The sequence below is a fragment of the Seriola aureovittata genome, chromosome 5 (assembly GCF_021018895.1).
Source record: "Seriola aureovittata isolate HTS-2021-v1 ecotype China chromosome 5, ASM2101889v1, whole genome shotgun sequence".
NCBI lineage: Eukaryota > Metazoa > Chordata > Actinopteri > Carangiformes > Carangidae > Seriola > Seriola aureovittata.
The window spans coordinates 9,641,046-9,668,755 of NC_079368.1; the positions used below are offsets into that span (position 1 = coordinate 9,641,046).

The window sequence follows — 27,710 nt, forward strand, 5'->3', positions numbered from 1 at the left end:
CTGCTCTGGCTTTGTTCCTCTGACAAAAACAATCATACTATGTAGCAGGAGGGGCGAGGCTGTTTTTTACCAACAAAAAGTGTCCTCTCACAGAAATGGGGGATCTTGTACAAAGAGGCATTCCCTGAAGATTGGCCTCTTAATCATAGTTTTTTTTTTCAAAGACATTCATCAGTCATGTCAGCACCATTATTAATTTATCCATTCATCTAGGTGGATTACTCAATAAAAAGATTCGTGTCCTTGTAGGAGGATGACGAATACATGTGTAATAACGCAACACACGCTACGCGCACGCGCACACCCTACTACCCCCCCCCCCCCTCCCCCGTCTCGCAGAACTGTACATAGAGCTCGGGGGCTCCGCAGGCAGCCAATGGCGACACGTTGTTTTACCCGTGACATCATCCGCCACCCCTCTTACTAAAGAAGGAAACAAACATCCATCCAGAAGGAACGGGAGACGGAGAGAGAAAGAAAGAGAGGCAGGAGGGCGAGGAAGGGACAGTTAAACCCATCTAAACCTGCCTGACGGAGGACAGCGCCACAGAAACACAGCCAGACACAGAAACGGACGTTACCAGGACCCTGAAACCCACGACCTTTTTTCTTCTGCCAAGACAAACGGCCACTTCCCCCCCCCCCCCATCGTCGTCGTCTCGCGAGAAACTTCATCGATTTTTAGCAGGTGATGATCTTGGATTATTGTTTTGTTTTTGTTTTTTCTTAACGACAAGGATGAATTTTGAAGTGAGCTCAGCTTGTCGAGGTAAACAACGAAAAGAGGGGTGTTTAAACTAAGCTGATGGTCGGTCATGGCGACCTTTAACGGTGGATTGAAAGGTCAGGTGGTGTGTGCGTTATGGTTTTGTGTGGTAAACAAGCTTTTTTTTCTTTCTTTTTTCTTTTTTTTTCCGGTCGTTTGCTGGTGGATGTTGTCACCACCAACACTACCTCTATCATCTCATCCTCCTTAATGGAAATATCACAAGCCCTCGAACGTGACTCGGTCTGTTCGAGGGGAAAAACAAGGGAGGGAGCTAGCTAGTGCTGGTTACTGTCTCTGTTTTTCTATTTGCCTGTAGCTGGGGGATGGGGAACCAAAGCCAGCTAATTCCTGTCTACAAATAGAAAATTCATAAGCCGAATAGGCAAGTAGAGCGAGAGAGTTGCTCTGAAATTTCTACAGAGCATTTGCTTAAATATTAAATGAAGTGCCAGTACAGCTCTGCCCGGTGTTTGCAGTAGTTTCAGCTTTGGAGAAAACGAGATTTGCTCGGTGTTAAGAGCTATGTGGCACCACCAAGTCGTTTCTAAGTACTTAAGTGTGATTATATAATAGAGGTTGTTCTCAATGCTTCGTTGAAAATACGTAGAAAAGGTTTATTAATAGAAATGCTGCGAGAACGAGGAGATACAAAACGATGTCTAAACAGGAAGCAGAGAGATTGCAGACAAAGGGAGAAAGAAGAAACAAAGGGAGCAGAGACCACAATGTCTAGACTGTGGGTTATTTCAGAAAACATCAGTGCTGTTTCCTTACCATCGCCTTTAATGATTATTTGCAACATTTTGCCCCTTTTTAAAGAGAATAATCACTGTGTGCTTGTAACAAAACAACAGGCTTTTTTCTGTTCTGTCCTTCAGTGTGACTCAGTAGTTTTTACCCCAGCAGGGCCTGAAATATGAGCTAAGCTTGCGGCTGATATAGGAGCACAGTCTTCCCCTTTTGTTTGCTAGAGATGATCACACCTTTGTCTTTCAAAGTGCGTTCAGATGTTCACCCCATAGAAACCAAATGGCACAATTTCAAGTCCGACAAGTTTTCATATTTTAATGTTGAGTGTTTGGATTTTTTGTGAAAGGAAGTTGGTGGTGAATGATTGTGACCGGTAATCTCCCCCTGTACTGGAAAGCCCCTGACTTGCCCTGTCTGATGTATTTTACAATACACAACACGTGATAAATGGCATAGTCTGGTAGTTTCATCTCCCTGCCAGTGTCAGGAAACGAGACACAGGGTATTTGTTATGCTTACTAGCAGTAATTACTAATATAACTGTTAATTAATCAAGGTTGATGAGTGATGATCCCCAGTTGGTGATAATGACAACATAAACAAAAATATGTTATATTTCATGAGCAGCATGTGTGCTCTTTTCTCTCTAAAAGACCTCCTTTGATCATTAAACATTCAAAACTTCTCAAGTATGCAGTGTATGTGTGTCAGGTTGAAAGCTAGGCACATTTAAACATGCTCAGCCTGGGTGATTTTTACCTCCTACCTTATCCCTGTTTGTGAGAAGTCTTAGTAAAGGGTAGGTTAACATGCTTGCTGTTTGTCTGACAGCTGGGGCCAAACGTGACAGCTGAACCACACTGTCCATTGTTCCTTTGTGTCAGAAAGTCAACAGCCATGGTTAATCTGTTAACTGCTACGGGCCTTGTCATGTTTGTTTGTCGTTCCTTTTTGGTGTACTTTTTGTTGTCAGCTGTGATGTAGTCTTGGTTTAAATTGATATCCTTCTTTTTAGGGGCTGTTTTAGCTCAGAGACCTTGTCCAAGAACATGTAATCTAGATGTGTAGCTCAAATCTTACAATCTAAATGTAGCTATCTATATAATAAACTGTTGTTACTGGGTTTAAAGAGACTGATTCTGCTGGTCATTTGTTAAGAAAAAAATCTTTCAAGCTACACCAACCTCTGGCTCAGACCTCATGTCTGATATTTTTCAGCAGTCAGCAGTTGAACATGTGACGCACAGGGAGAGAAGGTCTTTGTGGGCTTTTCCAAGGAAACCCTTTGTTGACACGGCTGGGATAGCATGCAGGGGCACAGAAAGAGAGGAGGAAGGAGGGGTTGGGTGGGGGGTAGCTGAAGATTTAATAGCACTTGTTGGTGTGATCAGTATACCTCGAGTGAGTTGACAGGACGTTCTGAAACAACTGCCAGCCTCTCCTGGAACATTAAGCTCGCCTGTCCTGTTTGTGTCTGTGACCAGAATATAGATGAGCAAGCAGCTGCCATGTTAGAGCACAACAGGGCCAAAGGTTGTTTACAAGGGAAGTATGATACTGTTGCCAGATGCTTGTTGTGTTTTTTGAGTCTAGTATCAGTTGATCAGATGATTTGTAAAACAGCCAGGGCAGGACTGGCAGACAGGATACCTCTTAACTAACTAATCTAGTCCTTCCTGTCTGTCTGTTTGTTCATTCACCATGGTGTTTTTGATCTGTTGCCTCACAGGCAGCGTCTCCCACTATGCAACTTCCTGCTGTATTGCATTGCAGCAGGACGGGGCAACAACGTCATAGGGCTACACGTTTCACCAACTTACGCACATACACGCTAGTTTTCTGGGCGTATGTGTGGGGAGAAATGACTCTGGAAGTTTTGAAATGCCTTTTGTGGCAAGAACCACGGGGTGGGGAGGGGAGTACTTTCTGAAACTGTCGACCTGCTTTGTTCATTCTCATTCATTATCTTGGTGAAGACTGAATATTGTTTTACCCAGTGTGTTGTTTTTGTTCTTTGGCTGAGATACTGCTAGTGAGTCTGAGCGTCATTTTTTGTCTAGATAGAGGCGGAGAATAGGCCGTTGAGGGAGTGGTAGTTATTGTCAATAATTGTTTTTGTCATAATCATGACACACAATTACTTCATAAGTCATAAGGTTTCAGGTTAGCCCGGAGGCCTATTGTTCAATTGTGACCTTTTTCATTAACATAAAACATAATTGCCTTAAGTTATGAGGAAATGACTATAACTCTGTGTCTGTAATTAGCTACGAGGAAGGAAGACATTATACAAGAAAGTTTAAAGAAAGCGGTTCACAGATATGAAAATGAGGTGGGTCAAATTCCAGGAAGAGCCAAACTGTTCTCAGAACTGTGAAAAGGGGTGAAGGGGTGGAAGAGATGGAGGGAGGGAAGGGGGACACAACAGTGAACAAAGCTGTGGGACAGAACAGAGTCCAGCTTCTGCCAAAGGTGCTGAACAGAACACACTGAGTGTTGTTTGTTCTCTGGGCTTCCTGTGGTGAAGCGTTCATTACTGTATTCATGCTAAAGGGCAAGTCAAAACAGGCAGGCATGCTGTTCTTAAATTTTCATAATACGACTCTCCTGTTATCTGTCGGCCCTGTTGACACTGCAACACACAGGGAAATGTGTCCTGTGATGGAAAATGTTTTAGCCTTCAGTTGTATCCGACATCAAGGTGTTCATGCAGAAAAATGCTTTCTATGTGTGCGTGTGTGTTTTAATAAGCATTCTCACTCTGTCTCTCTTTTATTCTGTTAGCAATGGCCCAAGAGACGAACCAGAGCCCGGTGCCCATGCTTTGTGCCACAGGCTGCGGTTTCTATGGCAACCCGAGAACCAATGGTATGTGCTCCGTATGTTATAAGGAACACCTGACACGGCAGCAGAGCAGTGACCGCATGAGCCCCCTCAGCCCTATGGGTAAGACAGCACACAAAAATACACTAAAAACAGATAGTATGCAATCCAGATTGATTACAGAGGCCATGTGTTTATGATGTAAACAAATAAACGAGGCTCGTTCTATATATTTTCAGCTAGAGATAAGGAGTGACTTGAGGAAGTGTAGACATTGTTTTGAAATACAATCAGTTCTAGGCCAGTCAGTGTATTTTCCCAGCTCTCCTCCCCCTTGCCCTCCCTCTCTGTTTTTCCACTCTGTGTAATGAAAGACAGCTGTTTTTCTTCATGACACTGTTCAAGGTTTGGGGGGTGTTCACTCCTTTTAGACATTTATGATGTCAAACAAAAAAAAAAGTATTCCTCTCTGACTTCACCCATGATTATACATTTTTTTGTACTTTGTATTGATTGTAAACAATTCTGTTTTCTGTTTGAGTTTTGTCTAATGGAGTTCTCTCCATTCTCATCCAGGTTCAGCTGCTAGTCCTACCTCAGAGGCCTCAGCCATTCAGAGACTAGAAGCCAGTCTAGCCAAGGTTGATGCCTCCCCCGCCTCTTCACCCGACATGTCTAGGTCAGTGTTGGATGTGTTTGACTGTTCGAGGTTGTTCTTAAAATTGGAGAATATGTGAACTGTTGGTTGACTGGTCTCCTGCTCATCCCTCCCTGTCTCCCTTTATGTAAACCTTCAGAACTATTCAAGGCTCTCTTCCTGTGACTCAACAAATGACAGAGATGAGCATCTCGAGAGAGGACAAGCCAGAACCCCTAGAGCCTGGTAAAACTCACAGACACGCATAAAGACACTTGAAGTTAACAGACAGGCGAGCAGACATTAGACACACATGCACGTGACTTCTTACATACAGACTTCTTAAGGCAAACATCACCCCATAGAACCCACTGTAGCCTCAGTTTATTTTTAATGCTTCACTGCATACCTTAAGCCCAACTGTTGGTTTTACTTACAGCCTCCAAGAAAGAGAGGCTGCCTAAAAATAAATCTGTTTAAAAATACCTCCACACCAGAGGGCATTCTCAGATTTGATGCAGACTGCCAGAGGCTTTCTCAGAGTAATGCGCTAGTTTCTGCCAAGAACGAGACAGGGCAATTTACAGATAAGGAATGCACTAATTAATATCGTTTAGGACTAAAGTACACAATTTCAGTTGCCAGTGTGTTTGCATGTCATACAGAAATATGAACAAAACTCGTTCATCTGCTGCTTGCAGGTTAAAGATATCAGATCATGGTAAATTAAACCCAGCATGACTAATATGTATGTTTTCCCCCTGTTTTGTCTTTATCTGTAGTTGTAAGCCAGCCTGCTGCTTCTAGCCCTACTCCTGTAGCTTCTTCCAGCAGTGAAGAAAGCAAGGGTGACACCCCCAAACCTAAGAAGAACAGGTGCTTCATGTGCCGCAAAAGGGTGGGCCTCACAGGTGAGCAAGGGGGACACGACACGAAGGGGCAGCTGATTCAACACATTATTATTGTCAGTGATAACTGTTTTACTGGTCAGAGATGGAAAGACTAGGAGTGTTCTTAGCACCTCTCTTGTGTAGTTGTTCACCTCTCTGGTTCTAGCTTTGACTCCTTACCTTTGTGTTTCCAGGCTTCGACTGTCGCTGTGGCAACCTGTTCTGTGGCATCCACCGGTACTCCGACAAGCACAACTGTCCATATGATTACAAGGCCGAGGCTGCCGCCAAGATCCGTAAAGAGAACCCCGTTGTGGTGGCTGACAAGATCCAGAGAATATAGATTTGACAAAATCAGGAGTGACGGCAACGATGACAACACCTTTGACAAAGACTGGAGTATGAGTGTGAACCTTTGAAATGAGCACTGGCATGAGTGAGGATTGAAAGGACTTGATTTACAAAATTACAACCTCAAGAAAATAATGGGAAAAAAAGAAGAAAAAAATGAAAAGATCCTGTCTGAGGGAGATGCATGAATGATCACTTTTCTCCTTTTTTTGATTAATTCATTAGTTTGTTTTATCCTATTTTCTGTGGTGTGATTTTTGCCGCTGTTGAGTCCTTTTTTTTTTCTAAGAATATGTATTGTCTTATTAAAAGCAGCCCAGGCTAACTGTCCAGGATATGCTGTGCTCCTCTCACCCTAACCAGGCGCCATTTTGTGCCAAACCGTAAACAGCCATTTTACTCGGACCATGTCATGTGTCAGACACTGGCTGGTCTTTCAAAGCGTTCAGACTACACAGTAACAGTCCACAAGAGTTGTGTCCTTCAACGTTTTGAACTTCGTGTTCCCTGCCCTGTTGCCACTGGAGTCAGTCAATGTTTGGAGAACCGTACAACTGTCCCCCACCATGCACAAGGGGCTTTGTTACTTTGTCTCTGTCTTTCCTAGCTTTACCTACCTCACAGCTGCTGCGTTAAGCTTTGTCGTCTTCCCTTTTACTTTGTTTTCATCAGCTTTGACCCCAGCAGAACAATGGATCATCTTGATAGTCAGCCTCAGTGACCCTGTGATCAAGTCTGTGTCGACTGTGATCGGTTTGATTGTGACGAGGCTGCTTCCATTATGGCTGGAGGTATCATGCTAGACAGGGGCAAACAAATTACTCCACGTTTCACTGAGTCTAAACATTTTCAATGGATATAATGGGTAAAGGAGTTCCCCAACTGGTCTGAGCTCAGATTGTAATCTCAGACGCCTGGTGCAGGGCTGTGTGTACCGACGTGTGGCCTGAGAGGAAGGATGGCACCCTTCCCTGGCAGGGCTGGTAACTTGGTGACTTTAGGCTACAATATTGTAGGGGCATGAATGAATGGGATAAATGCATGAGTTACTCTACATCTGCATTAGTGTTTCAGAAATATTTGGCATCACTCAACTTAGGGTTTCCGACATTTTATTTGCTGAGAGACAATTATCTGTTATGTTGTAATAGCTTTTTTTTTTCTCTTCCATTGATATTGTACTGATGTTAGCGCATGTATTCAGTGCATTTGTGGAGTTAGAGTATGTGAACCATGATTTTCTTTTCTGTTTTATTTTTTAAAATGCGCTAACAGAACGTTCATGTGAGATGTGTGTGTGTGTGTACGCGTGTGTGTGTGTGTGCGCGTGTGTGTACGCGTATGTGTGTGTGTGTGCGCGTGTGTGTATTTGGGTGGGTGGGTGTGTTGTTCCCCAACCCTTTTGTCTTTGGAGCTACCCGGTTTATCAGCACATGTTTACAGAACTACAGGAGCATGCCAGAGCTAGATTTATGAAAAATAATAGATACCAAGATTAGATGTAACTTCTCATCTGTCTAACAGCTATTGGTCTGTGTGTCTGCTATAGAGCACCGTAGAGAAGTGTGCGTGTGTGTATTTGTGCGCGTGCACGTGCACATACCTGTGCAAAAGTGTGTTTTCATGGCTGCCTGACACATTGAAACCCACGTATGTTTGTGACTTGTGTTAATCCCCTTTTTTTCCTCCCCTGTAAGGATGTGTTTTTCATTTAAAAGATAACTGTATGTATCCGTTTGAGTTTTTCCTTTCTGATTCTTAGTTATATGCAAATTTGTACAAAAAATGAAAAAACAACAAACTGTGTTGATATTTATGTATTACATATAATCTTGCTATCCAGCATTACGACAGAATAGTATCATGTAAATAAAACTGTACAGAGAGACATTACCAAGCCTCATTGTGTGTTGACTTGCACAGCTCACCATTTCTCAGTATTGTTGGAGTTTTAGTAAAATGTGTTTGGCTATTTCAACCTTTTGTTTTCAACAGTTTCACACAGTTTACGATCCTTTATGTGGAGATAAACCCGTCGGAGTCATCAGGTGCATTATATTTTAGCACAGTAAATATGACTTTGAAAATGAGGCTGTTTTGGGAAGATGAAGTTAATGATGAATCAGCACAAGCTGGTGAAGAGTGAACGCTGGAACTAATTTGAGTCAGGACAAGAATAGTGTAGGAGCCACATGTCAGGAACTCCAGCATTACTCTGTAATACTTTACCTAGGCTAACCCGGCCTCTTTAGCGTCCTCGTGTTAATACAGAGAGCTGGCAGCACAGGCTGTAAACTTTGCTCAAGAGACTTTTTTCCAAACCATGTCTGGGTCACACAGGAAGTATTAATCCCCAGACCCTGGAAGAAAATGATCCTGTTCCACTCGATCTAGGCCAACGCTGTACATGCAGGACACACATGATGTGTGTGTCTCAGAGACAATGTGTTTTCTCGCACTCCTGTCAGGAGCTCCGGGGGCAAAGTGTGTTCACAGATGGCATCATGGCAACAGCTGCTCAGACAGCTGAGGTGTGCTCATGTGGTGTCCCTGTGACAGAAAGCTACAGAGATCACATTGTCTGGAGGCAATTCTTAAGTACAATGGAGGATTTACACAAAGGCATTTTGGGTGAAAAACATCAGCTCCTTTTAATATTCAAACTCAAGGTTGTTATTAAGGTGTCTAAATTCAGTCACTGAGAATGTATTATAAGGTAAAGTCATCACTGACGACGTCTGCCTGTCCTTAAAGCCAGAGGGGACAGAAGAGTGCACTTCATAACTAATGCAGTGACAGATGAGAGGAGGATAACCACACTCCAAATATGACCTGGAACAACTGCAGACATCCTGAATCACACTTTGTGTGTGTGTGCACATGTGCAAAAAAGCTGGACACACACTCCATTGTCAGTAATCTCTCGCCCACCCACCACACACGTTAACCTATAATTTGTTTCACTGATGTGTGCAGCCCATTTATCCATGTCACCCTCTCTCCCTGTCTCACTCTGTCTGTCATTGGGTGCGGCTGAGGTTAAAAAGCTGGCTCACTAGACGAAAGACTTTAGAGATTATGGCCACCTGAAAATGGCAGATGTTGTTGCCAGATGTGCAAAGTGGTTGGAAGTTACATGAAGTGACATGCAATAAATACAAACATGAAGACACCTCCTCTCTTTCATGTAAACAGTCACACCCACATTAACTGCATCTTCCTCCTCTACTGTGTGTGTGTGTGTCTCACTTACGTATCATTGTTTCTACATTTTATCTTAAGTGCCCACTGCATCTCATAGTACATTAGTAAGAGAAGTAATTTGGGTTAAAAATAACACCTTTTTGCATACATACACACAGCATGCACACACAAGCATGTTCAGCATTTGCACATACAATTGTCATATCACTTCACTTTCACATCCATGTATAATGAATACTCACAGGAAGCATTTGTACATATTTGCGGGCATCTATGACTCAGGAGACCGTCCATTGATCGCCGGGTTGGTGTTTGATCACTGGCTCATCCTGTCCACAAGTCAAACTGTCCTTGAGCAAGACACTGAACTCCAAGTTGCTCTCGATGCTGCCATCTGGATGTGAATGCTGTATTAGCACGGTCCATTTACCATACATCAAACAGGACCGACACATATCCAAGTGAAACACATCACTACATAATTACTAAGGCACATGCATACATACTTAGAGTATGTACATATTATATGAACAGGAATAAGATAAGATAAACCTTTATTGATTCCACACCGGGGAAATTCACTTGTTACTACAGCATAGGAAAACGAGGTAGAACAAAAAAGTATAACAATGGAATAAAGTAGAAAAAAAAAGCAACCATAAATAAGAACATGTGTACAATATAAGTACTTGAATTTGAAGAGATATTTACAAAGATATGTACGTAATGTGCAAACAGAGAAATAAGTAATTGCATTCAGATTCAAAACAAAAAAAGTATTGAAAATATTGAAACATATTACACAGAGCATTTACATTATATAGCATTTTAAAAAATTGCACAGCGTTATTTGCATCCAGCTATTGTGTACATTGCACATGTAATTTCATGGAAACATAAAGTGAGTTTATGGTTATTAATAGAGAGGGATGTCTCCTCCTTTTTGACACAACCAGGAAGTTGGCAAAGATCTATATTCACCAGTGTATTAGGTTATAGCCTTTTTAAAATGAATAGATAAATAATCATTCTGATATTTTTTAGGAAACATAACAGGGGTTTCAGGTTTTCAAAAGAGAACTGCAGTGTTTAAAAAAACAAACAAAAAAATCAAAAAAGAATAAATGCTCCACAGATGAACTATATACAAAGTATGGTTAAATGGATTTTGTATCTATTTTTTTGTGGGACAGAAGGAACTGTTGATCAAATCTGGACAAGTCTGATCTCTTAGATAGATCAACCATCATACCTGAATGCAACATGAAATCTTTCTTTTTAAAATATTGGGCTTGGTTTGCGGTCACGGATGGATCACTAAACTGGCCAACCCACAAGAGGAAACAACTACAAAGAGGTGCAAGACCACAACAAAGACACACAAAATGACAAAATGATAGACAAGACAGAGTGAGGAAGATACAAAATGACCACAAAGAGATGCAAAATAGCAGCTATAAGGTGACACAAGATGACCATGAAAACTTAAAATGACCACAAAGACAAGTAAAACTGCCAAAAAGATGCAAAAGGCCACTAAAACACCACTAAGAGAAGCAAAACTAGTAAAGAGACATACATAAATGTGTAAAGAGATGGAAGAGATGTGAAACAAACACAAAAGGATGTGAAATGACCACAAAGTGACACAGCTACAAAGAGATCTACATGTCTGTATCAAAATCTGTCCGTGGATGTGGTTTAACAGACCATTCACAGTGCAGTTGTACCGATAGGGTTAATCATTGTTAATCTATCGTTATATGCAGCCAAGGATGAAAAGGCAAAGATGGAGGGGGTTGTCTGTAAATACTCTATTGTGGGTGGGAAATTTTAAGACCGAAAGTGTGCTGAAATGAAGGAGGCCTGCAGGGGGCGCTACTCGTTTTTGTTGTCTGTACCTGATCTAACCTGTGACACCGGAAAAGGAAAGTCTCGGCAAAGCTTGTTGTGCGCTCGTGTTAGCGGAGCCATTGTAACGTATGGGAAACGCACTTTGTGTGAAACTCGGACACTGTGAAAAGTACCTTATGCTACAAATCTAAACTCTGCACCGATGCTCTCAGTGTCTCCGTGAAAAAGGCAGAGTCAGGTCAGCTCTGTGGATGTTTAGAGTTGGCGGTCTGGTTCACTGGCAGTAAAAAGAGCGGTAGAAGCTAACAGACGAAAGCCGCACCATGGCGGATGTTACTGCTCGTAGCCTGCAGTATGAGTACAAAGCGGTGAGTATGTCTGCATAGAAACACATAAACACCAACATATGAGAAGTGGGAAGTTTTATATGTTGTTATATTATCGAACTAAAAAGCGAGGTTAAATGTTTTTAATTCGGGTCGCTTCTTGTTTAGCTAGCCTTCTTGCTAACTAGCAGTTAGCCTAGCTGTAGCCGTGAACAGTGGGGAAAGTCATTGACTGATCCCGTCGTCTTTGTGTTTTGGTTGTTAGAACTCAAACTTGGTGTTGCAAGCTGATCGCTCTCTGATCGACCGCACACGGAGAGATGAGCCCACCGGAGAGGTCCTGTCCCTGGTGGGGAAGCTGGAGGGGACCAAGATGGGTGACAAGGCACAGAGGACCAAACCTCAGAAGCTGGAGGAGAGACGAGACAAGTCAGTACTGTCAACAACATATTTCGCTGTCTTTGCCAAGTTAAAGCAGCAAACTGAAATTACCTCCACATACACTGAAGTGTATGGGTTGAACATTTAACGTTATCGAGTTTTTTCCCCTTGAAATTGTTACATTGTCTTTTACATTGTGTTCAAAAGGTTTTTGGGAAGCTGACATTTTTCATTTTTACTTCACTGTTTAATGCTTTTCTTATCGTTGAAATTTCAAATCCAGATAAGAATAAAAACATTAATCGGTATAATCTTTGTTTTTAAAAGAATAATATAAACAATCAAGTCCAAAAGTCAATTGCAAAACAGTGATTGCCTTTTGCCAGCGCATATGATATTCTCACCGATCACATCAAATTCATTGATGTTATCACGAACTGGTGTTTCAAAACAATATGTATTTTCATTTGGTTTACAGCTCACTGATAACATAACTTTGAAAAACTTATAGTTTCTAAATATTGACTGTAATGGCTTATCCTTCAGTAATGTTTGAAGGCTCTGCAAGGTGATTCTCGTTCTGCATTGAGATGAAGGAAAAACAAAAAAATCTGTGCTCAACTCTGGAAAGTATTGGCCATTGACATGGCTAAAGCTTTTCATGTATGATCTTTTTAATGAACATTAGTTTTGTTGTTCCTGTCCCTGTTGAGTGACACTAGCCTTAATCCTGTCTCCTTAAACCGGTCTATACAGGAGGCGAAAAAGAGATGAGGACAGGCACGATATCAACAAAATGAAGGGCTTTACCCTTCTGTCTGAAGGCATTGATGAAATGGTGGGCATCGTGTACAAGCCAAAAACCAAAGAAACCAGAGAGACCTATGAGGTGTTGCTCAGCTTCATTCATGCTGCTTTGGGAGATCAGGTCAGTCAACATGACAACAGCTGCTTTTGAAAAGTCATCTCGTGTTATTTTCTTTTCATCAGTCACCAACACCTTATGTGTCATTTCACTTGGGTGTTATATCTCATCTGCAGCCACGGGATATCCTATGTGGAGCGGCTGATGAAGTGTTAGCAGTGCTGAAGAATGACAAAATGAGGGATAAAGAAAGGCGGCGTGAAGTCGAGCAGCTTCTTGGACCCGCTGATGACACTCGCTACCATGTGTTGGTCAATCTGGGCAAGAAGATCACAGACTATGGGGGGGACAAGGATTTACAGAACATGGGTAAGTACATGGGAAGCAGCTACGGAGTAATGTTATAGTACTTTTTGCTCTAGTCTAACAGAAGCCACTTTGCTGACGGTCTCATGTTATCTGTCAATTTTTTTGTGATTGCTCACTATATTTTATATCCCCAGATGACAACATCGATGAAACGTATGGTGTGAATGTCCAGTTTGAATCTGATGAAGAGGTGAAGATATTTTTTTTCTTTTCTTTAAGAATTTCAACTCTGAAGTTGGAGCAGATGCAGCTCAAAAGTTTTAGCTTTGAAAAATTTGGGCTGAATAGGTTGTGTCCCTAATTTTTCTTTTCTTATTATGTAGGAAGGGGATGAAGACCAGTTTGGTGAGGTACGAGATGAACACTCGGATGAAGACAGTGAAGGAGAGGAAGCAGAACTGGGCTGCACTCTTTCAGCCAATGTAAGTGCAACATCTACATCAATACCTGTACTGCATTAAGTTTTTGTGAATTAATACAAACTATTGTAATAATAAATTATTTCTCATGTAGCTTGGCGCCACAGGTGATGTGATGACGGTGAAGAAAAAAGATCTGCATCCTCGAGACATCGATGCCTTTTGGCTCCAGCGCCAGCTCAGCCGTTTCTATGACGATGCCATTGTCTCACAAAAGAAGGCTGATGAAGTCTTGGAAATTCTGAAGGTATGTTTGTCATCTTATTTTGTTTGGAGCAGATACATGTATCTTTGTCATACTGGCTCATCCGTCGTCTTTCTCTGTATTTCACAGACGGCCAGCGATGATAGAGAATGTGAGAACCAGCTGGTGTTGCTGCTGGGATTCAACACCTTCGATTTCATCAAAATCCTCCGTCAGCATCGCCGCATGAGTAAGTCTGTGTTGTAATATGACAAGGTTTCAGATCGTTGTATTTTTCGCCTGTTTGAAGTTGATCATTTTGTTCTTCCTTCTGGCACACAGTTCAGTATTGTACCATGCTGGCAAGCGCTCAGAGTGAGGCAGAGAAGGAACGGATCATAGGAAAGATGGAGTCTGATCAGGAGCTGTCAAAGATTCTTTACCAGCTGCAAGAGACAGAGAAGGAGGATATTATTAGAGTAAGACCAGTTGTCTGTTGAATCATGTGAACATTTTTGCATAAATTGATTTTCTTGTTCAGTCCGTCACATGTGATATTTTGTGTTTGTAGGAGGAGCGATCTCGCAGGGAGAGGGTGAGGAAATCTCGTGTTGATGACTTGGAAGCGATGGACATTGACCACGGAGAGGTAAATAATGCAACACTGTCACATCATGTGAGCAGGTTGACAGTTGTAGTTTCACTACATTGGGTGATAAAATTGGCATCTGTATCACTGCCATACAGGTATTTATACAATAAAGTTGACATTTTCTTTTCTTCTTCGCCAACAGTCATTGGCCCCTCGGCAGCTGCTAGACCTCGAGGATCTGGCCTTTACCCAGGGCAGCCACTTCATGGCCAACAAGCGTTGCCAGCTGCCAGACGGCTCTTTTCGCAAACAGCGCAAAGGTTATGAAGAGGTTCATGTGCCCGCCCTCAAACCCAAGCCTTTTGCTGACGATGAGGTTTGTTGGTTGTGTGTCTCATTACGACTCATTTCAAAGGTTTCTACTTGATATCCACTGGTTAGATTTGTTAATGACCTAAATCTCATCATGTCATCAGGTACTTGTTGCTATTGAGAAGCTGCCAAAGTATGCCCAGGCAGGATTTGAAGGATTCAAAACCTTGAACCGCATCCAGAGCAAGCTGTTCAAGACCACCATGGAGACGGATGAGAACCTGCTTGTTTGTGCACCTACGGTAAGAAAATGTTGTTAAAGCCAAAAGCATTGTAACAGTTTCTCCCAAGTGTACTTTTTTTTTTCTATAATTCTGATTTTCTTTGTGCACACAGGGAGCTGGTAAGACCAACGTTGCCCTGATGGCAATGTTGAGGGAAATTGGAAAGCACATAAATCTAGATGGAACCATAAATGTGGATGACTTCAAAATCATCTACATCGCACCTATGCGCTCACTAGTACAAGAGATGGTGGGAAGTTTTAGTAAGGTAAGCCTCGTCTCTCCTCCAGAGCCTTGTATACACACTCTGAGGTCATTTACATGTTGAGATCTACAAAAAAAACGCTTTTACTTCTCTTTTCATCCCAGCGTTTGGCAAGTTACGGCATCACGGTGTCTGAGCTGACAGGAGACCACCAGCTCTGTAAAGAGGAGATTAACGCTACTCAAATCATTGTGTGCACCCCGGAGAAGTGGGACATCATCACCCGTAAAGGTGGAGAGCGTACCTACACCCAGCTAGTGCGCCTAATTATCATTGTAAGTGATGTCAATGTGTTGAAGAAGGGTTTTGTCAGGAAACACGCATCATAAACCAAATTTATTCGACATAGACTCTCATGATAACTAAGTGAATGTATCACGCAGGATGAAATCCACCTGCTGCACGATGACCGTGGACCCGTGCTGGAATCTCTCGTGGCGAGGACCATCCGCAATGTGGAGCTGACCCAGGAGGATGTGCGTCTGCTGGGTCTCAGCGCCACACTTCCCAACTACGAGGATGTGGCCACCTGCCTGCGTGTAGATCCTGCCAAGGGACTCTTCTACTTCGACAACAGGTAAAAAAAAAAAAAAAGGTTAACACATGAGCAATCATGTTTGGAGTTCAGACGACACTTTCCACAGCTACATGCTTTTTATCAGTTGCACTTTTTGCATATTCATCTGATAACCACCCGTTTTTCCTCTGTAGTTTCCGCCCTGTGCCCTTGGAGCAAACTTATGTCGGCATCACAGAGAAGAAGGCCATCAAACGCTTCCAGATCATGAATGAGATTGTGTATGAAAAGATAATGGAGCATGCTGGAAAGAACCAGGTGAGTCCTGTCTGACTTGTTCTTCCAAGGTAACCTCATTTACTGACCTTATTACTGTGAGGAAGAAACTAGATCCACAACTATTTAGAACTCTGTAACTACATATGCAGGTGATCACCACTACCTGCTGAACTAACGTTGGTCTTCAACAGTGTGTAACCAGATTTGAAAGACTGCTGACATTCATTTGTCTCCAATAGGTGCTGGTGTTTGTCCACTCCAGGAAGGAGACGGGAAAGACCGCCAGGGCTATAAGAGACATGTGCTTGGAGAAGGACACACTGGGTCTTTTCCTAAGAGAGGGGTCAGCATCCACAGAAGTGTTGAGAACTGAGGCAGAGCAGTGCAAGGTGAGTTAACTCCACCGAGATAGATGACCAAATTCAAAGTTTCTTTGGTGCTCGGTCCCGTTTGATTTACACCTGAACTTTCAAATCCCAGAACCTCGAGCTGAAGGATTTGCTGCCTTATGGTTTCGCGATCCACCATGCTGGTATGACCAGAGTGGACCGTACGCTGGTAGAGGATCTGTTTGCTGATAGACACATTCAGGTTCTGGTGTCTACAGCCACTCTGGCTTGGGGTGTCAACCTGCCAGCACACACCGTCATCATCAAAGGAACGCAGGTGTACAGCCCAGAGAAAGGCAGATGGACTGAGCTTGGAGCCCTGGACATTTTACAGGTCAGTATGGACTGGATCATTACGAAGCTGCAGTGAAGCAGGCTTCGTAACGTCACTAACAGTAATAATTCTGATTTCAGATGCTCGGTCGAGCTGGTCGTCCTCAGTACGACACCAAGGGAGAGGGAATCCTGATCACGTCCCACGGAGAGCTGCAGTATTATCTGTCCTTGCTCAACCAGCAACTGCCCATCGAGAGTCAGATGGTGGGCAAGCTGCCCGACATGCTGAATGCAGAGATCGTACTGGGCAACGTGCAGAATGTAAAGGTTAGTGACTGTCGTGTACAGATGCTTTGTTAAAGGCGTAAGGACCTGATCAAATGTTCTGTTCCTCTTCAGTTTGGGTAATTTCTCATATTTTGTGTGTCAGGACGCTGTGAACTGGCTCGGCTACACCTACCTGTACGTCCGCTTGCTCCGCAACCCCACTCTGTATGGAGTCTCTCACGATGACCGCAGTTCAGACCCCCTGCTGGAGAGGCGCAGGATGGACCTGGTGCACACGGCAGCAAATGTTCTGGACAAGAACAGCCTGATCAAATATGACAAGAGGACCGGCAGCTTCCAGGTATAGACCTCTCCAGATGGGTTGGCGTTTTAATGTCTTTTTGTGGTTCCAGTGTTTAACTATGAATTGGATTTCATAATATTAATGGTTGACTTTTGTGTGTCTGTACTTAAAGGTTACAGACCTGGGACGCATTGCCAGTCACTTCTACATCACTCATGACTCCATTCAAACCTACAACCAGCTGCTGAAACCCACTCTCAGTGAGATTGAGCTCTTCAGAGTCTTTTCACTTTCCTCAGAGTTCAGGAACATCACAGTGAGAGAGGTATGTCGACTCCAGACAGATACGGTGGTTTGAAACATGCTGAAGTTAAATATTAACACAAAGCTTTGTCTTTTAGGAGGAGAAGCTGGAGCTCCAGAAGCTGCTGGAAAGAGTTCCTATTCCTGTGAAGGAAAGCATCGAGGAGCCCAGTGCCAAGGTAGCACACATAAGCAGTGATGAGGAAAACTGAAATTATTGTGTTTGGTCAGAAAAGCAACAACCAAAAATATTTCTCTTGATTAGTTTTCATTTATAAGTTAATGATACGCTGCCACAGTTAACTACTATGTATGATCTAGTTCGGATCAGGACTGTGGTTTGATGTGTATGTTTTTCAAGTGCATAGATTTAACAAGCAGCATTAAAGTGATACATTGTCGTACATCTCCGTGTTCTTATTTCAGATCAACGTGCTGCTGCAGGCGTACATCTCCCAGCTCAAACTGGAAGGCTTCGCTCTCATGGCAGACATGGTGTATGTCACACAGGTACAGTGTTACATGCAGTTTTTTCATTGTTTTTCTGTTGACGTTTAGTTTTTCCTTTTTCTTTTGAATGGCTGTTTCCATAAACTTTACATGTAAATGAGTGCTTTTCCTAAAATGTTTTTAATCTTGAATTGAAAGAAAACAGAGTCCTATGACGACATATTCCATATCCATATGTACTGATGCCAAATGTAACTATCCATAACTACTCTTGTCGTCCATGATAAATGTATATAAAAGTTTTTGAATGATTATATATTTTTTCTTCCAGAGTGCTGGACGACTTATGCGCGCCATATTTGAGATTGTGCTGAACAGAGGCTGGGCTCAACTCACAGACAAGACCATGAATCTCTGCAAGATGATTGATAAAAGAATGTAGGTCTAAAGGTTTTCTCTTCAGAATTAACATAGACTTTGGCGAGCCAAGGCAAGACACTGATAACTCTGCATCTCCACAGGTGGCAGTCGATGTCTCCGCTGCGTCAGTTTAAGAAACTGCCAGAGGAAGTGATCAAGAAGATAGAGAAGAAAAACTTCCCCTTCGAGCGTCTCTACGACCTCAACCACAATGAGATTGGTGGGTTTTCTTCCCCTACAACATGATCATGGAATTCCCTCCTCAGCCTGGAGAGTACTTGGAAGTCATATGTTTGATTTTTTTTTCCCTCAGGTGAGTTGATCCGAATGCCTAAGATGGGGAAGACCATCCACAAATATGTCCACCAGTTCCCCAAACTGGACCTGGCCGTTCATCTGCAGCCCATCACCCGCTCCACGCTGAAGGTGGAGCTCACCATCACTCCTGACTTCCAGTGGGATGACAAGGTCAGTAGTGAGAGAAGTATTCATCATGTGCTGCACCTCAAGTGCCTCTGTTTCTCAGCCTGCTGACAAACTATAATCTTCCCACTTAGATTCATGGATCATCTGAGGCGTTCTGGATCCTGGTTGAGGATGTGGACAGTGAGGTCATCCTCCACCACGAGTACTTCCTGCTCAAAGCCAAGTACGCCCAGGACGAACACCTTGTGACTTTCTTTGTCCCAGTGTTCGAGCCTCTGCCGCCGCAGTACTTCATCCGTGTGGTTTCAGACCGATGGCTCTGTAAGTAATTAGATACGCGTTACAGAATTCACATGATGTTTATGGAAGCATTTCAACTAACTGCTTTATTTATTTCAGCCTGTGAGACTCAGCTGCCGGTATCCTTCCGTCACTTGATCCTACCGGAGAAGTACCCCCCGCCCACTGAGCTGCTGGACCTGCAGCCTCTGCCTGTCACCGCTCTCAGGAACTCTTCCTTTGAGGCTCTCTACCAGAACAAGTTCCCCTTCTTCAACCCCATTCAGACCCAAGGTACAGAACAAGAAACCAAAGTGTCCGCTATTCATCCAAAAGACGTGTCATTCATCAAAGGATAGGTGAATTTCATGTTGCTTACTTGACTCATTTGTTTTGTTCCTGTCCCCACAGTGTTCAATGCTGTGTACAACAGTGACGATAATGTGTTTGTGGGAGCTCCTACTGGCAGTGGGAAGACCATTTGTGCTGAGTTTGCAATTCTGAGGATGCTGCTGCACAATGCAGAAGGTCGCTGTGTCTATATCACACCCATGGAAGCACTGGCTGAACAGGTATAAAGTCACTTGCAAGCAGAAAGTGTACTTATCGCAGCTTAGCGTTGCTTACTTTTCCCATCTAACATAATTAATAATCATGTTAATCTTGGTCTTGCAGGTATTTGTCGACTGGCACCAGAAGTTCCAGGACATCCTGAACAAGAAGGTGGTGCTGCTGACGGGGGAGACGAGCACAGATCTGAAGCTCTTGGGAAAAGGTGACATTATCGTCAGTACCCCTGACAAATGGGACATTCTGTCCCGCCGCTGGAAACAGAGGAAGAACGTGCAGAACGTCAGCCTGTTCATTGTGGATGAGGCACACCTCATCGGAGGAGAAAACGGGGTAAGAACACAATCCCGCTTTGTGCTGCATCTCAGTGAGAGATGTTGCACACATTGTGTGTGCACTGCAGTAGTCATTTGTAGGCAGTGCATTTTGTTAATGTCCCTTGTTTCTTTTCATTAGCCTGTGTTAGAGGTCATCTGCTCCAGGATGAGGTACATCTCCTCTCAGATTGAGCGTCCCATCCGCATCGTGGCCCTCAGCTCATCTTTGTCCAACGCCAAAGATGTGGCCCACTGGCTGGGCTGCAGTACCACAGCCACATTCAACTTCCACCCCAACGTCAGGCCCGTGCCTCTGGAGCTGCACATCCAGGTCTGTGAACAGTGTGCTAGTCAACAAACACAGGGATTTGTCTAAGCTAGAAGATTCAAATTCACGATTTTCTGTTTTTCTTCTCTGTCCTGTTCAGGGCTTTAATGTGAGTCACACTCAGACTCGCCTGCTGTCTATGGCTAAGCCAGTGTACCACGCCATCATGAAGCACTCTCCCTCCAAACCGGCCGTGGTGTTTGTTCCCTCCCGCAGACAGACTCGCCTCACAGCCATCGACATCCTCACTTTCTGTGCTGCCGATGTGGTTCCTCAGAGGTCAGTCACTGCAGTGAAATTGTGCCTTCAGATGAGGAATGTTGTCGAGGAATGTTGCTGCTACATCTCCACACTGGATGAAGAATAAATTTCTCTTTCTCTCCAGGTTCTTGCATTGCACTGAGAAAGACCTCGCACCATTCCTGGAGAAAATAAATGATTCAACTTTGAGAGAGACTCTGGCCAACGGCGTAGGCTACCTGCACGAGGGCCTGTCTGCAACTGAACGTAAAATAGTGGAGCAGCTCTTCAACTCCGGTATGACTCACTCCTGCGCTACACTCTCAGCTTAGACTGTGTAAGTTTAGAACTGAATAATAATTTTCGGTATCTTTGGTTCTTCTCCTTTCTGTACAGGAGCTGTTCAGGTGGTGGTGTCCTCTCGCTCACTCTGCTGGGGCATCAACATCTCGGCTCACCTCGTCATTGTCATGGACACCCAGTACTACAATGGCAAAATCCATGCGTAAGGCTCCCACTAGTTAAATTTCAAAAGGTGTGTATGTGTCTGATGTATTGTGTTAGTGACATTGTTCCACTGTTTTCCCTCATCCTCTCAGATATGTGGACTATCCCATATATGACGTCCTGCAGATGGTGGGCAAGGCAAACAGACCCATGCTAGATGACGAGGGACGTTGTGTCATCATGTGTCAGGGCTCCAAGAAGGTAGAAGGACCTCTGTTGTTTTCTGTCTTTGGAAAACTGTTACTTGGGCTAAAGCAGCGACTCTGCGACAATAAGAACAAGCCAAACGATTCCTTTTTGTTTTCTTGATAGGACTTCTTCAAGAAGTTCCTGTACGAGCCGCTGCCGGTGGAGTCTCACTTGGATCACTGCCTCCATGACCACTTCAACGCTGAGATCGTCACCAAGACAGTGGAGAACAAGCAGGACGCTGTGGACTACCTGACGTGGACATTCCTTTACCGCCGTATGACCCAGAACCCCAACTACTACAACCTGCAAGGTGAGTGTCTTCCTGTTGGTTTTATATGGCAAAAAAAGATTTTTGAATAAAAATAGTTTTGTTTTTACTGGATCAGATGTATAGAACAACTTCTTAGCTCTCCTCTTACCTTGTCAGGCATGTCCCATCGTCACCTGTCAGACCACCTGTCTGAGCTGGTAGAAAACACATTACATGACCTGGAGCAGTCCAAGTGCATCAGCATAGAGGATGAGATGGATGTAGCACCCCTCAATCTGGGCATGATCGCTGCCTACTACTACATCAACTACACCACCATCGGTTTGTTGAGAATCTGTTATCATTGCCTGACTGTCACGGTAATCATAGATCCTTCATGTTGGAATTCAAACATGACTTTGTTGCTCTATTTTTGTGTTTGGCAGAGTTGTTCAGCATGTCCCTGAACGCCAAGACAAAGATCCGTGGCTTGATTGAGATCATTTCTAATGCCGCCGAGTACAAGAACATTCCCATCAGACACCACGAGGACGCTCTTCTGCGACAGGTAAGTACAACAAACTGACAGGACACAAATAGAACTAATAATCTACACAATAATATTAACACATCCATACTTTGTCAGTAAGAAGAAATTTCATTTTGCTGCTTTATTCTTGCTTTTCAGCTGGCACAGAAAGTTCCCCACAAACTGAACAACCCTAAGTTCAACGATCCCCATGTGAAGACGAATCTGCTGCTGCAGGCTCATCTCTCCAGGATGCAGCTGAGTGCTGAGCTGCAGTCTGACACAGAGGAGATCCTGAGCAAGGTACAGATTAGTGATTATCTAGCCACTGAGGAGAACTAAGCTTCTGACAGTCATGTTTCTGGTTTCTGATTGCATTATGTATATTAAATGTCCGTGTTTGTTGTGTTTGCAGGCGATCCGTCTTATCCAGGCCTGTGTGGACGTGCTGTCCAGTAACGGCTGGCTGAGTCCTGCACTGGCAGCCATGGAGCTGGCACAGATGGTCACCCAGGCCATGTGGTCCAAGGACTCGTACCTCAAACAGCTGCCCTTCTTCACCTCAGAGCACATCAAGCGCTGCACAGACAGGGTGACAAAGTGTTTTCTTGCACTAAATGCACTTCATAAAATCCAACTCATCACGGATCATACGCTTATTAAAACTGACCATTTTATCCCTGTTCTTCTCACCAGGATGTGGAGAGTATCTTTGACATCATGGAGATGGAGGATGAAGACAGAACTGCTTTGCTGCAGCTCTCAGACAGTCAGATGGCCGATGTGGCTCGCTTCTGTAACCGCTACCCCAACATCGAGCTGTCGTACGAAGTGGCAGAAAAGGAAAACATCAAAAGGTACGAACAATTCTCCCTGTCTGCAGCATTGTTTGAAGACTTGACTAAATGGATATATAAATAAAGTAATAATGTTGCAAAGGAAGAAATACAGAAGTTATAACATCCCCTTAACAAAGATGATGGTGTCATTTTTTCATCACACATTGTTATTTTTGGCAAATGTTAATGTGTGTTTCTTCATGTTTGTTCACAGTGGAAGTCCAGTTCTTGTTCAGGTTCAGCTGGAGAGAGAGGAGGAAGTGACTGGGCCTGTCATCGCTCCTCTCTTCCCCCAGGTAAATCCAATGTGTTTTGGCATTTCCAAAGGCCTCTATAATATATTTTTTTCATTGACATGTAATGGCTTTTTTTGTGAATACTTGTCATTGTTACAGAAACGTGAGGAAGGCTGGTGGGTGGTGATCGGAGACCCCAAATCCAACAGCCTCATCTCTATCAAGAGGTTGACTCTTCAGCAGAAAGCAAAGGTCAGTGAGAGTTTCCCACTTTATACAGTATACTCTGTGGCTTCAAATGCTCTTAAAACTGACATTGTGTGTATGGGTTATGTCCCTCTCTTTGCAGGTCAAGCTGGACTTTGTTGCACCAGTGATGGGCGTTCATAACTACACCCTGTACTTCATGAGCGACGCGTACATGGGCTGTGACCAGGAGTACAGGTTCAGCGTGGATGTGAAGGAGGCCGACAGCGACGGAGACAGTGACTCAGACTAATCAGTGACTCGATCATTGCAGCCTCAGAGGTTTTGTTTGATATAAAGGATCAGCAGGTGTTTTTTCCTTGTTTTTTACTGTAGATATTCAGCCTGAATCGTGTCCCCTCACTCTGTCTGTAAACACGTCATTATTCATCCTCTATGCTCTTGTGAAAATAGCAATGTCATTTTATCCGATGGTTGTTTCTCAGTTTAAATCATTTGAATGATGTACACCAGTCCAGAATTATAGTGTACAGGGCCTGTATACAGTTAATATAATCAGACATGTATTACAGATACATGGCAAACTGGAGCCCCGCTCTGGGTTTTGAGTCCATTACACTCTGTACTTGGTGATCTACTGTCAGTTTTCAGGTCTGACTGAAATGTGATAAACACATTTATCAAGCTGGTCTGCTGTGTTGAGTTAGCGATGCTACACTCTTCTTCCAGATCAGGAGTTTAAATACAAAAGAAAACTGTCCAGTTATATTTTTCACTAATTGTTTTATTATGAAAAGTTCTTGGACTGGTCTAAATGTTTTTTAGTATGATGTGCTGTCTGGAATATTTTTTTTTTCAATAAACTGAAGCCACATAATTGTTTTTTAAAATGTTTGTTTTATTTATTTATTTATTTATATAAACATGAATGAATAAATTCCCACTTGAGCTTTTAGAAAGAAATATTTAGACTGCAAGATGCAATGAAGCATGATTATCAGTTTAGAAACAGACATGACAGATGACAGGTGACATGTTTAAACACCATATTAAGCAGAATCTTGCTGTGAGAGTTGAATGAACAATATTGTGGTGACCTCTGGACCACTAAGTTCCCAGTGTAACTTGCAGTAACTGTTAGTTCAGTGAGCGACCACGCATTCAGTCTTCTTCTTGGAATCTCCAGATGGCGATCTCTCCGTTATCGCTGCAGGAGGCCAGCAGTCCCACCTCTTTTGGGTTCCAGGCGACACAGTTCACGTCCTGGTTGTGAGCCTTGGTCACCTGAGCAGCCAGCGAGAACACCGGCTGATCGGGATCAGACGACTCGTCCTCCTTAAACACTCGCACTGAGTCGTCACCGCTGGCAGTTACCAAGGCACCAGTCAGCCGACACCTGAACACAAACACATAAAAATCTCAGTCTGCTCTAACAAGATGACAAACTCAGATGAAGATCACATTTGACATGAAAATTAAATCATCTTATTGAGCCGGTGATCAGATAACCTGAATGGAGGTTTCATGTAATTCCTTCTTACACAGAGAATTTACCCCTGCACCAATACTAAGGAAGTCTGTATGTTTACCCCCAAATGTCGCACTTCCCTCGACTTTAAAAAGATTCTACCTATAGTCTGGAAAAACAAACGTACTGCACTACATAAGAAATGTTGGAGCCGTTACACCACAGGCATGAGAAAACTTGGATGAACGAAAAGACTGATCTGCGATGAGAGTGCACTGTACCCGTACAATCTATGAAAATGAGATGTGTCTTACCAGGCGATGTCATACACTGCTCGTCCATGGTACCCAGACAGAGTGCAAACACACTTCCATGACAAGTCTCCTGTTTAACAAAGCAGAGCGGAAAACTAAATAGTTTGAGATAAAATAGTCCACCAGCATCTGTCCAATTACCCACGTGTTTGTCGTTTTCAGATACTTTTTATATGCTTTGACAGATATTTGTATCAAATTTAGGTTTGTATAACAATTTAATTACTAACAAACTTAATAGCAAATGATTTCAGGCATCAAAAATGAGAAACTGACGACAATCAGGCGCAACTAGAGATGTCTGTTATTTTTAGAGGGTTGTCAAAATGAACAAAAAGGTGCTATGATGTATAAGACTGATATTAAATAATGTCCCCGGTGGTAAACAGCTTCTGGGCTCGTTAGCCTTTAAGAGCCAACTATGACCGTGGCCTAATGAAGTGCTTTTTGTTGGTAAAATTTTCATCAGTAATCAAATGAATATGAAATTATGTCAGGTCAAAACACATTTTCTTATTGAGACTTTTTTTTAATTATTATTAATTCTACAGTGAGACTAATAGTCTCTGCTGCTACCAACTCACCCTGTCCAGCTTCATTTGGATACTCCTTCCAAATCTTCACGGTGCGGTCATCGCTGCAGGAGGCCAGTCTCTGTCCAGTCGCATCAAAAGACAAACTCCAGACTGTGGATGTGTGTCCTTTCAAAGTGGCCCGGCACTCCCAGTCATCATCCTCTTCCCTGTAAATACAAATGTTGTTGTCGTAGCTGGCTGAAGCCATGAGCTGTGAAAACACATGGTAAATACATGGTAAGCATGGTGCAACAAATTGAGGAATCATTCAGGTGCATGGAGAGCAGAGTGGGACCCACCTCCTGGGTTGGGTGCCACACAACATGCTTGACATCTTGTGTGTGGGAGTTCACAACAGTGACGCATTCATACTCGTCTTCTTCATCCACTGTGAAACACAAAGGGAAAGAGATCATTTTTATTAACAAACTGGGAGGGACAGGTCAATACATGTGCTGATTTCCTACTATGAATTAGATTCATGCCATGCCTCTATGAGAGTGACACACTGGAGTTCAACACAAACCTTCCCAGACCCAGACACTCTTGTCTCGGCTACATGTTGCTAACAGGTTCCCTGAAGGGGCCCACGCCACACATTTGACCTCGTTTTCATGTCCCTCCAGCACAGTCAAACTCTAGAGGAAAAGGTGAGACAAGGTAAAATCTGCAAAAGCTCCAGAATTTTACAAAGTGAAGATCTAAACATCTCATCTTACCTCAAAGCCATCGTTCTTCTTTTTCCAGATGCATGTAGTTGCATCAAAGCTGGCAGAGGCCAGATAATTCCCACAGGGAGACCATGCCACCTTCCTCACAGTGCGCTGGTGTCCGTCCTCAAGCACACTCTTACAAATCCAAGAGTCACCTAAAAAAGAAAAGAAAAGGTCAGGAAGGTTGTCAGCCATTATGAGGCCTTTCATTCTCTTAATAAACACAGAGGGCAATTTTCAGGTCTGCAAACATAACTGCTTAATGGCAAAATTAATTTACAGGACGTTGCTGCATTAACCAAAACAGACATTTCTATCTAGTTACTTGATGTAAGAAATCGTTTCTCTATTGAATTTACAGAAATTGTAATATATCATGATATATAATTACACACCTAACCTGTGCCTGTTGTAACAAGTTATTTACCATTTTAACCTTTTTTTACTTCTAACTACTCATACATTAGATATTACAAATGGGGAATGAAGGTGAAGATTATTTTCTATGATTGCAAGTGTTATCACTAGTTTGACTTCGTAAGAAAAAGAAGCATCACAGGAACATAAAACATCATCACCACTAACTTTTGGGATCACACGTCGGCACATCCTGTCAAACTCTGCTGTAGTGTTGCAGTATAATGTTATCTGACCTTTATTCAGTCAGTGTAACCTCATGTTTTGCTCATTCAGTTAATGCTGGTGGCAGCTCACCCTCTCGTCCCCATATCCGGATGGTCTTATCGCCCCCGCATGAAGCCAGCAGCGTCCCAGACGGGCTCCAACTGACGAACCAGCACCGGGAGTCCGGGTGTGCGTTCAGTCTCTGAAGCAGGGACAGAGCCTCCTTCATTTCTGGGCTGGTGAAATCTTTAATGTTTCCTGTCTCCTGTCCGTTACAGCTGACAGTTAACTGACGCCAGATAAACGCGTCAGAAACACCGCGACGCGCTGTAACAATCCGAACAAACAAGCAGCGCTGCTGTACCCAAATAACAGTCACCGATCAGATTCAAGAGGAGTTGGGTGAAAAGTGAGAATGTATTCGCAACAATTAGCACCAGAGAACAAAGTACAAAAGTTCATAAAAACAGCTACATCGGAAATGCCGCCATCTTTGATTACAAGATGCTTCACGCGAAGCATTGTGGGTTATTTTTCTTTTTTCTTGTCACAAACGTGAAGAAAAACTAAAACATAACTTCCACCAAATGGACAATTATTTCTTTCAGAATTAAAC

General features: G+C 43.2%; 3 protein-coding genes across 4 annotated transcripts; 2 read left to right on the forward strand and 1 right to left on the reverse strand.

The window, feature by feature from the left end:
• Window positions 1-418: 418 nt before the first annotated feature.
• On the forward strand, window positions 419-8,113 carry zfand5a (zinc finger, AN1-type domain 5a). Of its 2 annotated transcripts, none has more exons than XM_056376875.1 (6): window positions 419-769; window positions 4,304-4,465; window positions 4,919-5,021; window positions 5,140-5,225; window positions 5,762-5,890; window positions 6,064-8,113. In XM_056376875.1, the coding sequence occupies exons 1-6, from the start codon at window positions 739-741 to the stop codon at window positions 6,210-6,212; spliced, it is 660 nt and encodes a 219-aa protein (XP_056232850.1). In that variant the 5' UTR covers window positions 419-738; the 3' UTR covers window positions 6,213-8,113. The 2 variants fall into 2 exon arrangements, with proteins under 2 accessions (XP_056232850.1, XP_056232851.1); XM_056376876.1 differs by having other exon boundaries at window positions 421-688.
• A 3,247-nt stretch (window positions 8,114-11,360) lies between these two features.
• On the forward strand, window positions 11,361-24,277 carry snrnp200 (small nuclear ribonucleoprotein 200 (U5)). Its single transcript, XM_056376872.1, has 44 exons — window positions 11,361-11,646; window positions 11,870-12,033; window positions 12,742-12,913; window positions 13,027-13,219; window positions 13,354-13,409; window positions 13,543-13,641; window positions 13,733-13,885; window positions 13,973-14,072; window positions 14,165-14,301; window positions 14,394-14,471; window positions 14,617-14,790; window positions 14,891-15,028; window positions 15,123-15,278; window positions 15,380-15,550; window positions 15,659-15,852; window positions 15,987-16,110; window positions 16,311-16,460; window positions 16,552-16,794; window positions 16,875-17,063; window positions 17,167-17,364; window positions 17,480-17,632; window positions 17,709-17,789; window positions 18,037-18,120; window positions 18,392-18,498; window positions 18,582-18,700; window positions 18,794-18,948; window positions 19,038-19,227; window positions 19,306-19,479; window positions 19,597-19,757; window positions 19,861-20,088; window positions 20,212-20,403; window positions 20,501-20,679; window positions 20,786-20,937; window positions 21,037-21,145; window positions 21,240-21,348; window positions 21,460-21,649; window positions 21,767-21,931; window positions 22,036-22,157; window positions 22,278-22,421; window positions 22,534-22,710; window positions 22,815-22,975; window positions 23,172-23,253; window positions 23,353-23,445; window positions 23,543-24,277. Exons 1-44 carry the CDS (start codon window positions 11,602-11,604, stop codon window positions 23,690-23,692), a joined length of 6,411 nt encoding a protein of 2,136 aa, XP_056232847.1. The 5' UTR covers window positions 11,361-11,601; the 3' UTR covers window positions 23,693-24,277.
• On the reverse strand, window positions 24,278-27,600 carry ciao1 (cytosolic iron-sulfur assembly component 1). The gene is made up of 7 exons (XM_056376873.1): window positions 27,185-27,600; window positions 26,477-26,625; window positions 26,284-26,395; window positions 26,057-26,145; window positions 25,767-25,968; window positions 25,183-25,252; window positions 24,278-24,796 (listed from the first exon to the last, which is right to left on the reverse strand). The coding sequence occupies exons 1-7, from the start codon at window positions 27,321-27,323 to the stop codon at window positions 24,562-24,564; spliced, it is 996 nt and encodes a 331-aa protein (XP_056232848.1). The 5' UTR covers window positions 27,324-27,600; the 3' UTR covers window positions 24,278-24,561.
• Window positions 27,601-27,710: the final 110 nt, after the last annotated feature.